Source organism: Pristiophorus japonicus, unplaced genomic scaffold, assembly GCF_044704955.1.
Source record: "Pristiophorus japonicus isolate sPriJap1 unplaced genomic scaffold, sPriJap1.hap1 HAP1_SCAFFOLD_679, whole genome shotgun sequence".
Classification (NCBI taxonomy): Eukaryota; Metazoa; Chordata; class Chondrichthyes; family Pristiophoridae; genus Pristiophorus; species Pristiophorus japonicus.
The window spans coordinates 52,400-64,793 of record NW_027254592.1 but is presented as its reverse complement, the minus strand read 5'-3'; the positions used below and the strand labels follow the sequence as shown (position 1 = coordinate 64,793).

At 44.7% G+C, this 12,394-nt stretch overlaps 1 protein-coding gene across 2 annotated transcripts in view; it reads right to left on the bottom strand.

The window, feature by feature from the left end:
* heatr5b (HEAT repeat containing 5B) overlaps nucleotides 1-12,394 on the bottom strand; it is a 162,877-nt gene that overhangs the window by 101,398 nt on the left and 49,085 nt on the right. For both annotated transcript variants that reach the window (XM_070874109.1, XM_070874110.1), the window contains exons 13-14: nucleotides 4,678-4,787; nucleotides 1,863-2,026 (exon numbers count right to left, since the gene is read on the bottom strand). In XM_070874109.1, coding sequence (XP_070730210.1) covers nucleotides 1,863-2,026; nucleotides 4,678-4,787 — 274 coding nt within the window. The remainder of the gene's footprint in view (nucleotides 1-1,862; nucleotides 2,027-4,677; nucleotides 4,788-12,394) is intronic.

Sequence of the window (12,394 nt, the reverse complement as noted above, 5' to 3'; positions counted from 1 at the left end):
TCAAAGTAATTTACTGTGGGTGATGTGCTTCCTACATTGTGTCAGCTGTGGCTCAGTGGTAACACTCCGTCTCTGAGTCAGAAGGTTGTGGGTCCAAGCCCTACTCCAGAAAATTGAGCAGAAAATCAAGGCTGACACTCCAGTGCAGTGCTGAGGGAGTGCCGCACTGTTGGAGGTGCCGCCTTTCAGATGAGACGTTAAACTGAGGACTTGTGGGCGTAAAAGATCCTATGGCACAATTTGAAGTTCTCCCTGGTGCCCTGGCCAATATTTATCCCTCAACCAACATCACAAAAAACAGATTATCTGGTCATGATCTCACTGTTGCTTGTGGGAGCTTGCTGTGCAGAAATTGGCTGCTGCGTTTCCTATACATTACAACAGGGACCACTTCAAAAGTGACTACACATCAAAATAAGTACTTCATTAGCTGTAAAGCTCTTTGGGAAGTCTAGAGGTCATGAAAAACTGGAGAAAAAGGAAAAGAGGGTGAGCTGAGTTAGATTAAAGTTGGGAAATACTAGCCCCATCCCCCCACTATAATTTAGGATTAAAGTGTCAGTGATTAAGCTCCTCCTTACCCGTCAGTAACTTCATTACTGTAACAGTGATATTTATTTTGGTATCGCTAGGGTTTGTGAGCTTTCTTTCCCAACAGGGAGCCGCGCTCCTTGGGAGTGTATCGGAGGGCACTCCACACAACTTACAGTACTCCCGCTTTTCCTGTCAATAACCAGGAAGCAGAGCCATGGAAAATATAACCTGCCGAGCATGACAGTTCTGGAGAAATTCCTGACTATTGGGGCCAATTCGAGCTGAAAGCACTGCGCTCTCTTCCCTCTTTTTAGTTTTCCGTCTTCATGTACAGACCCCTGGCTGAAAGGTCTCTCTTGAACCGGCCAATAGCAGTGGTGGGAAATTGCCACGAGGTAACCCACAATCCAGTTTTATCTTTCTCCCCCTTCATGTCTGCACTGGCTACTTGCTAACAGGCCAATGCTGGAACAACTAAAACAGATGATCACATTGCTGTTTGTCAGATCTTGCTGTGTGGAAATTGGCTGCCCCGTTCCCTACATTACAGAAGGTAATGGGTTCAAGTGCCACTCCAGATACTTCAACACAACTTCTCATCTGAAGACGGCACTGTCAGAGGTGCTGTCTTTCGGATGAGTCGTTAAACCGAGGCCCCGTCTGCTCTCTCAGGTGGATGTAAAAGTTCCCATGGTACTATTTCGAAGAGGAGCAGGGGGAAGTTATCCTCGGTGTTCTGGCCAATACTAATTCTCAATCAACATAACAAAAATAGATTATCTGGTCACTGTCACATTGCTGTTTGTGGGAGCTTGCTGTGCGCAACTTGGCTGCTGCGTTTCCCACATTACAACAGTGACTACACTTCAAAAAATTACTTCATTGGTTGTCAAGTGCTTTGGGACGTCTGTTGGTCATGAAAGGCGCTATAGGCGCTTTTGAACTAAATTGAACATTTAAAAGACATTAGAAAGTACAAGTACAAGGTCTCAAATCCGGCTGTCTGAAAATCGGAATTGTCCGAAAACCGGACATTTTTGGGAAAATCCCATTTGATATACAGTAAAATAAAATCAGGGATTATTGTCCAAAAACCGGCAGACTGGACTAGTTATCACAACTTCTATCTTTATATGTTTATCTACTCTTGAGGGTCACTGTGGGCACCTGCATCGTGCTCTCCCTCAGCAAACAAACGGCTGCAATCGTTGACATTAATTCAATCAATGCCCTCCTAGCAAATGTGACGTTTGTGAGCTCAACTGGTTTGGTCAATAAGAGAAAACATAAAACTGGCTGTTTGGAACATAGGCCCTTTCACCACTCACCTGATCCTCGATTGACTTATGGTCAGTTTCTTGAAGCCAGGAGCCAAGAAGGACACTGTCATCATAGTGACAGAGTGACCGCAGTAGGGAAGTCGTTGTATTGGCAGAATTGTCAGTCAACGTAAATTCTGCCACCAGTTCTCTGAGCAGAGCGTTGAAGCTTCCTGTTAGGAAGGAATTACAATTGAGTGGTAAGGATTATCTCCAGACTTTCACAAGACAGTGACAGAAATGTTGGCATATTATTTAATTTGGTCATGTAGCCACAATCATAGGCAAATTCTATGGTGGTCTTTTCTACGTAGCTGTCGTATCACACAGCCAGGCCGATATCTGCCAATTCAGCATCGGTAAGTGCCTAGCGTGAGCAGGTTTTGAACTAAATTGAACATTCAAAAGACATTATAGAAGGACAGATACATGGTCTCAAATCCGGCTGTCTGAAAATCAGAAATGTGCTAAAACCGGACATTTTTGAGAAAATCCCATTTGATATTCAGTAAAATAAAATCCGGAATTATTGTCCAAAAACCGGCTGGCCGGACTAGTAATCGGTTTCGCCGCTATGTTTAAAATGGCGTGCGATCGGTCCGAGCCTTGCCGAATGACTCTCGACCCGGCCCGACCTGACCCACGTCACCATTAGTACTTTGTCTGCCTCGGTAGCATACCTACGCTTGATTTTCTTGTCCGAAATCTGAAAAAATCCGAAAATCGGCACGGTCTTGATCCCGAGGTCGCCGGATTTGAGACGTTTCCCCTGTACTGCTACAATAGTAGCAACAGCTGTGCAGATACAGACAGCTAGCTTTCAGCAACGGTGCACAGAGAGTGGATCAATGATAGCAAAGCTAACTGGGGAGCCATTAACTTGCAGAATGTTAAATTCAAACTCAGCACGCCCACATACGGCAACATATATGATGGTAAACTAGTTAGTTTAATCCTGTACGCAGTTCTGGTATCCATATTATAGAGAGAATATAGAGAGAATATAGAGCCACTGGAGAAGGAGCAAATACGATTTACTTGGATGACACCAGAACTGGGAGGTTATACCCAAAGGTTGAACGGGCTGGAGGCTGAGGGGTGACCTGATTGAGGCATTTAAAATTATGAAAGGTTTTATAGAGCAGACGTAGAGAAGATATTTCCACTTGTGGGCGAGACCAAAACTCGGGGCTCGAAATTGATGATGGAGCGCCACCACCCGTTTTTTGACGGTATTCCGGCAGTATGAGGTTTTTTACTGCCCACATACCGCAAAGATCGAGGACTGCTAATTTGGTGACTTTTTTCTGGGCGGTAGCGGGCACTGTAGTCGATCGAGATCGACTTTTTTCTCGATCGTGAAAAGAACAGACTTCTGCGCATGCGCGATTTTTTTTCCCCCGAGGTTGTTTTTCCCGCAATTTTTTTTTATAGCTAACGAACGGTCTCTATTCTGAGGACTTCCAATGATTAGATTCATGCCAGTTTTCCATGTTCAACATTGTGATGAAGAACAAGAGCCCAACAATCAGCAACAGAGTAAAAATAACTTGAAGGGAAAATGATCAGTGTGGAATCATTTTGTAAATTCAACATAGTGACACGGCGAGTGGGGAGTGTAGAGGGAGTTGTTTAATCATCGTTATGAGTGAAAGGGCCTTGAATGATAAACTTTAAACTGGATAAAGAAAACAAAACAGAAAAATAAATTCCAGTTTCTGAGGTCGCTAGATACTAATCTTAAGCAACCTTTCGTCAAATGCTCCCGTTTCCAAAATGGCGTCCATACCATTCACTTAACATCTGGTAAGATCAGGTAAGACCTGCTTTTTCAGGGTGGTATTTAGGTTTGGCAGTAAATGGATCTTAGTGAGGAAATTACCATTTTGGGCGGTATTTTGGCCTTAAACGATGGGCAGGCAGTATCGAATATCGCCGGTGGTAAATGACTGATGAATTTTCCGCCCTCAGTGTTGTGGGTGGTAAATGATTTTTATAAATGAAATTTGCATTTCTGGGCAGTAAATGGGCAGTAATATGATGAATTTTGGGCCCTAGGGGTTATAAATATAAGATGGTCACAAATAAATTCAATAGGGAATTCAGGAGAAACTCCTTTACCGAGAGAGTGGTGAGAATGTGGAACTCGCAACTAAAAGTAGTTGAGGCGAATAGCATAGATGCTCTCAAGGGGAAGCTAGTTAAGCAGGACTCCAGTTGTGCTGGTTAATCCTTGCCACTGGATAAAGGCCGAGCTCTGTCGAGCCTGTGTGGTGGCTGATGTGCAACGGTCACCACACGTTAAAAAAATCCACACACAGGCATCTTCCACCCCCTTAATTGGAGTTCAGGACTGGAATATCGGGTCCTTCATTGAAACATCTGTGAACTCTTGTGGAAGCAAGTCATCCTCGTTCGAGGGACCGCCTATGATGATGATGAGTTAAGCACATAAGGGAGACAGGGATAGAAGGGTGAGATGAAGAGGGGTGGAAGGGTGAGATGAAGAGGGGTGGGAGGATGAGATGAAGAGGGGTGGAAGGGTGAGATGAAGAGGGGTGGGAGGATGAGATGAAGAGGGGTGGAAGGGTGAGATGAAGAGGGGTGGAAGGGTGAGATGAAGAGGGGTGGAAGGGTGAGATGAAGAGGGATGGGAGGATGCTGGTGTGGAGCATAGACACCTGCATGGATCAGCTGGGTCGAATGGCCTGTTTCTGTAGGCTCTATGTAATTATTTTCCTTAATTCATATAGATGGCACCCCCAATATAATACAGTTGTAATAACATACTGCTTCAAAACGGGAAGAATTGCACTTCATTTACCTTCGTAGGTTTTTGGAGGCAGTAGAGCCAGAATGTCATAGAGACGCAAACGCACCATTGCTGCACTAGCCTTCAGCTGAGCTCCGTAGGCCTTTATGACTGACGGGATGCTGGTGAACAAACAACCTGCGGTTACAAGAAAGGATTTGCTTCTCCTGAGTGTTGCCACCCAGCATTTCAGCTTCTATTTTTAGTCATTCTTGGGGCTTTTAAAAGGAGATATAGATTCCTCCGACCTGCCTGCCCTTTAAACATATCTAGTGCCGGGTCGTAAGCTACTTCAATATCAAACATATAGCGTGTAAAACAAAGATCATCGTTAGTAAGCACAAGCAATATTGCTCGATCTGGGCTGTAGATTATAAGGTAAAGACATCGTCTCTGACCGCTGCCACGAATTCCGCATCCTTACCCCCGAATACATCCCCTTCCCTGGCACTGTCTCAGATGTGTGTGCAATCTCAGTGTCCTGTTTAACCCGAGCTCAGTTACTGACCCCGTATCCTCTCATCACAATAAATGCCGACTTCTACATCCGTAACATCCTCGTCTCCCCCTCTCCGTGCCTACCTTGCCTCATCTGGCACAGAAACGCTCAAACATGCCACCTTCAGATTCCACTGTTCCAATACTCTCCTGGCCGGCCTCCCATCCTCCATCACTCCTCATGTCAGTCCTCCCATCCTCCATCACTCCCCAGGTCAGTCCTCCCATCCTCCATCACTCCCCAGGTCAGTCCTCCCCATCCTCCATCACTCCCCAGGTCAGTCTTCCCATCCTCCATCACTCCCCAGGTTAATCCTCCCATCTTCCATCACTCCCCAGGTCAGTCCTCCCATCTTCCATCACTCCCCAGGTCAGTCCTCCCATCCTCCATCACTCCCCAGGTCAGTCCTCCCATCCTCCATCACTCCCCAGGTCAGTCTCCCATCCTCCATCACTCCCCAGGTTAATCCTCCCATCCTCCATCACTCCCCAGGTCAGTCTTCCCATCCTCCATCACTCCCCAGGTCAGTCCTCCCATCCTCCATCACTCCCCAGGTCAGTCCTCCCATCCTCCATCACTCCCCAGGTCAGTCCTCCCATCCTCCATCACTCCCCAGGTCAGTCCTCCCATCCTCCATCACTCCCCAGGTCAGTCCTCCCATCCTCCATCACTCCCCAGGTCAGTCCTCCCATCCTCCATCACTCCTCAGGTCAGTCCTCCCATCCTCCATCACTCCCCAGGTCAGTCCTCCCATCCTCCATCACTCCCCAAGTCAGTCCTCCCATCCTCCATCACTCCTCAGGTCAGTCCTCCCATCCTCCATCACTCCCCAGGTCAGTCCTCCCATCCTCCATCACTCCCAGGTCAGTCCTCCCATCCTCCATCACTCCCCAGGTCAGTCCTCCCATCCTCCATCACTCCCCAGGTTAATCCTCCCATCCTCCATCATGCCCCAGGTCAGTCTTCCCATCCTCCATCACTCCCCAGGTTAGTCCTACCATCCTACATCACTCCCCAGGTCAGTCCTACCATCCTCCATCACTCCCAGGTCAGTCTTCCCATCCTCCATCACTCCCCAGGTCAGTCCTCCCATCCTCCATCACTCCCCAGGTCTGTCCTCCCATCCTCCATCACTCCCCAGGTCAGTCCTCCCCATCCTCCATCACTCCCCAGGTCAGTCTTCCCATCCTCCATGCTCTACAAATTCAGTTAATCCGAAACTCTACTGCCTATATCCTATCTCATACCAAGTCCACTCGCCCATCATCCCTGTCCGTGCTGACCTATCCTCCCAAAATCTGTTTCCCTGACTCCAACCTCATGAGTCACCCACTCTCTTCGCTCCATTATTGATGGCCATGACTTCAGCCTTTGAGGAACACAAGAACAAGAGGCGGCCATTCATCATCTGTTCAGAACTTGTTCCGTTGGAGGGGCCGTGGCCCAGCATTTAATAGCGTTGGGGTTGGGGCCCAGGGGAGGCGCAACAGAGCTTGGTCTCCAGGCATCCTGGTTAACCCTTGCCACTGGACCAAGACCTAGCTCTGTCAAGCCCGTGCGGTGGCTGGTGTGCAACAGTCACCACACATTAAAAAAATTGACGCACAGGCATCTTCCACCCTTTAAGATGTAATTCATTGTAACACCTGTGAGCCCATCTTTTTTTGGGGTGAAGAGCATCATCCTCATCACAAGGTACTGCCTAGTCGTAGTAGAACCTCTTCCACCATTCAATGAGATCATGGCTTATCTGTATCCAAAGTCCATCAACCACCTTGGCTCCTTATCCCTTAATACCCTTGGCTAGCAAAAAAATCTGTCGATCCCAGATTTAAAATGATTAATTGAGTTAGCACCTACAGCTACTGCCTTTTGTGGGAGAGAGTTCCACACTTGTCCCACCCTCTGTGTGAAGAAGTGTTTCCTAACTTCTCTCCTGAATGGTCCAGCTCTGATTTTAACATTATGCCTCCATGTCCTGAACTCCCACACCATTGGAAAAAGGTTTTCTCCAGTTAGCCTATCAATTCCATTCAAAATTCTAAAAACATCAATCAAATCACCCCTTAACCTTCTATATTCCAGGGAATAATAATGTGGAACCTTATCCCATGCGTTCTGGAGTCTATATAAACCACATCCATTGACATTTTCCCTGTCTACTGCTTTAAGTTACTTCCTCACAAAATTCAAATGGTTTGTTGAACATGACCTGCCCGTTCCAAATCTATGTTGGCTCTCTCTAATCAGCTCCAAGTGATCAGTCACTCTGTCCTTAATTATAGATTCCAGTATTTTCCCAACAACAGATGTTGGGCTAACCAGTCTATAATTTCCAAGTTTCTCTCTCACCTCGCTTAAATAATGGAGTTACATTTGCAGTTTTCCAATCAAAGGGACAATTCCTGAATTGAGAGCCCTTTGGAAGATTATGGTTAAAGCACCTGCAAGTTCCTCACCTACTTGCGTAAAGACTCTGGGTAGAAACCATCAGGACCTGGGGATTTATCAGTCTTTAGTGCCATTATTTTTTAGATAATATTGTTTCTTGCACTATGTTAACTTGAAATGAGTTCCAGACCTTGATTAATTTAATTTCCCTGGAATGTCGGGCATATTATCTCTTCCTCTACTGTGAAGACTGACACACAGTAATTATATAAGTCTGCCATTTCCTTATTTCATTTGCAATATTACACACATCTATTTTTAAAGGGCCCACATTACCCAAGACTACCCATTTTCTTCCAATATAATCGTAAAAACTTGTTTAATCTTGAGGATCCTAACACATTTCATTTTGTGTGCCTTTTGGAGATCTTGCTATCCATTCCATCTTCCATTGCACTTTATATATACCCCAGTCCCTGGATCTACATTACCCATTGCACTTTATATATACCCCAGTCCCTGGATCTACATTACCCATTGCACTTTATATATACTCCAGTCCCTGGACCTACACTACCCATTGCACTTTATATATACCCCAGTCCCTGGATCTACATTACCCATTGCACTTTATATATACCCCAGTCCCTGGACCTACACTACCCATTGCAGTTTATATATATCCCAGTCCCTGGACCTACACTACCCATTGCACTTTATATATATCCCAGTCCCTGGACCTACACTACCCATTGCACTTTATATATACCCCAGTCCCTGGATCTACATTACCCATTGCACTTTATATATACCCCAGTCCCTGGACCTACACTACCCATTGCACTTTATATATATCCCAGTCCCTGGACCTACACTACCCATTGCACTTTATATATACCCCAGTCCCTGGATCTACATTACCCATTGCACTTTATATATACCCCAGTCCCTGGATCTACATTACCCATTGCACTTTATATATATCCCAGTCCCTGGATCTACATTACCCATTGCCCTTTATATATATCCCAGTCCCTGGATCTACATTACCCATTGCACTTTATATATATCCCAGTCCCGGGATCTACATTACCCATTGCACTTTATATATATCCCAGTCCCTGGATCTACATTACCCATTGCCCATTATATATATCCCAGTCCCTGGATCTACATTACCCATTGCACTTTATATATATCCCAGTCCCGGGATCTACATTACCCATTGCACTTTATATATACCCCAGTCCCTGGATCTACATTACCCATTGCACTTTATATATACCCCAGTCCCTGGATCTACATTACCCATTGCACTTTATATATACCCCAGTCCCTGGATCTACATTACCCATTGCACTTTATATATACCCCAGTCCCTGGATCTACATTACCCATTGCCCTTTATATATACCCCAGTCCCTGGATCTACATTACCCATTGCCCTTTATATATACCGCAGTCCCTGGATCTACATTACCCATTGCCCTTTATATATACCCCAGTCCCTGGATCTACATTACCCATTGCCCTTTATATATACCCCAGTCCCTGGATCTACATTACCCATTGCCCTTTATATATACCGCAGTCCCTGGATCTACATTACCCATTGCCCTTTATATATACCCCAGTCCCTGGATCTACATTACCCATTGCCCTTTATATATACCCCAGTCCCTGGATCTACATTACCCATTGCCCTTTATATATACCCCAGTCCCTGGATCTACATTACCCATTGCACTTTATATATACCCCAGTCCCTGGATCTACACTACCCATTGCACTTTATATATACCCTAGTCCCTGGATCTACATTACCCATTGCCCTTTATATATATCCCAGTCCCTGGATCTACATTACCCATTGCACTTTATATATACCCCAGTCCCTGGATCTACACTACCCATTGCACTTTATATATATCCCAGTCCCTGGATCTACATTACCCATTGCACTTTATATATACCCTAGTCCCTGGATCTACATTACCCATTGCCCTTTATATATATCCCAGTCCCTGGATCTACATTACCCATTGCACTTTATATATACCCCAGTCCCTGGATCTACACTACCCATTGCCCTTTATATATATCCCAGTCCCTGGATCTACATTACCCATTGCACTTTATATATACCCTAGTCCCTGGATCTACATTACCCATTGCACTTTATATATATCCCAGTCCCTAAATCTACATTACCCATTGCCCTTTATATATATCTCAGTCCCTGGATCTACATTACCCATTGCCCTTTATATATACCCCAGTCCCTGGATCTACATTACCCATTGCCCTTTATATATATCCCAGTCCCTGGATCTACATTACCCATTGCCCTTTATATATATCCCAGTCCCTGGATCTACATTACCCATTGCACTTTATATATACCCCAGTCCCTGGATCTACATTACCCATTGCACTTTATATATACCCCAGTCCCTGGATCTACATTACCCATTGCACTTTATATATATCCCAGTCCCTGGATCTACATTACCCATTGCCCTTTATATATACCCCAGTCCCTGGATCTACATTACCCATTGCACTTTATACATACCCCAGTCCCTGGATCTACACTACCCATTGCACTTTATATATCTCCCAGTCCCTGGATCTACATTACCCATTGCACTTTATATATACCCCAGTCCCTGGATCTACATTACCCATTGCACTTTATATATACCCCAGTCCCTGGATCTACATTACCCATTGCACTTTATATATACCCCAGTCCCTGGATCTACATTACCCATTGCACTTTATATATACCCCAGTCCCTGGATCTACATTACCCATTGCACTTTATACATACCCCAGTCCCTGGATCTACACTACCCATTGCACTTTATATATATCCCAGTCCCTGGATCTACATTACCCATTGCACTTTATATATACCCCAGTCCCTGGATCTACATTACCCATTGCACTTTATACATACCCCAGTCCCTGGATCTACATTACCCATTGCACTTTATATATATCCCAGTCCCTGGATCTACATTACCCATTGCACTTTATATATATCCCAGTCCCTGGATCTACACTACCCATTGCCCTTTATATATACCCCAGTCCCTGGATCTACATTACCCATTGCACTTTATATATATCCCAGTCCCTGGATCTACACTACCCATTGCACTTTATATATATCCCAGTCCCTGGATCTACATTACCCATTGCACTTTATATATACCCCAGTCCCTGGATCTACATTACCCATTGCACTTTATATATACCCCAGTCCCTGGATCTACATTACCCATTGCACTTTATATATATCCCAGTCCCTGGATCTACATTACCCATTGCCCTTTATATATACCCCAGTCCCTCGATCTACATTACCCATTGCACTTTATATATATCTCAGTCCCTCGATCTACATTACCCATTGCACTTTATATATATCCCAGTCCCTGGATCTACACTACCCATTGCACTTTATATATATCCCAGTCCCTGGATCTACATTACCCATTGCACTTTATATATACCCCAGTCCCTGGATCTACATTACCCATTGCACTTTATATATATCTCAGTCCCTCGATCTACATTACCCATTGCACTTTATATATATCTCAGTCCCTCGATCTACATTACCCATTGCACTTTATATATATCCCAGTCCCTGGATCTACATTACCCATTGCACTTTATATATATCCCAGTCCCTGGATCTACATTACCCATTGCACTTTATATATATCCCAGTCCCTGGATCTACATTACCCATTGCCCTTTATATATACCCCAGTCCCTCGATCTACATTACCCATTGCACTTTATATATACCCCAGTCCCTGGATCTACATTACCCATTGCACTTTATATATACCCCAGTCCCTGGATCTACACTACCCATTGCACTTTATATATACCCCAGTCCCTGGATCTACATTACCCATTGCACTTTATATATACCCCAGTCCCTCGATCTACATTACCCATTGCACTTTATATATATCTCAGTCCCTCGATCTACATTACCCATTGCACTTTATATATATCCCAGTCCCTGGATCTACATTACCCATTGCACTTTATATATATCCCAGTCCCTGGATCTACATTACCCATTGCCCTTTATATATATCCCAGTCCCTGGATCTACATTACCCATTGCACTTTATATATATCCCAGTCCCTGGATCTACATTACCCATTGCCCTTTATATATACCCCAGTCCCTCGATCTACATTACCCATTGCACTTTATATATACCCCAGTCCCTGGATCTACATTACCCATTGCACTTTATATATACCCCAGTCCCTGGATCTACATTACCCATTGTACTTTATATATAACCCAGTCCCTGGATCTACATTACCCATTGCCCTTTATATATACCCCAGTCCCTGGATCTACACTACCCATTGCACTTTATATATACCCCAGTCCCTGGATCTACATTACCCATTGCACTTTATATATACCCCAGTCCCTGGATCTACACTACCCATTGCACTTTATATATACCCCAGTCCCTGGATCTACATTACCCATTGCCCTTTATATATACCCCAGTCCCTGGATCTACATTACCCATTGCACTTTATATATATCCCAGTCCCTGGATCTACACTACCCATTGCACTTTATATATACCCCAGTCCCTGGATCTACATTACCCATTGCACTTTATATATATCCCAGTCCCTCGATCTACATTACCCATTGCACTTTATATATACCCCAGTCCCTGGATCTACGTTACCCATTGCCCTTTATATATACCCCAGTCCCTGGATCTACATTACCCATTGCACTTTATATATACCCCAGTCCCTGGATCTACATTACCCATT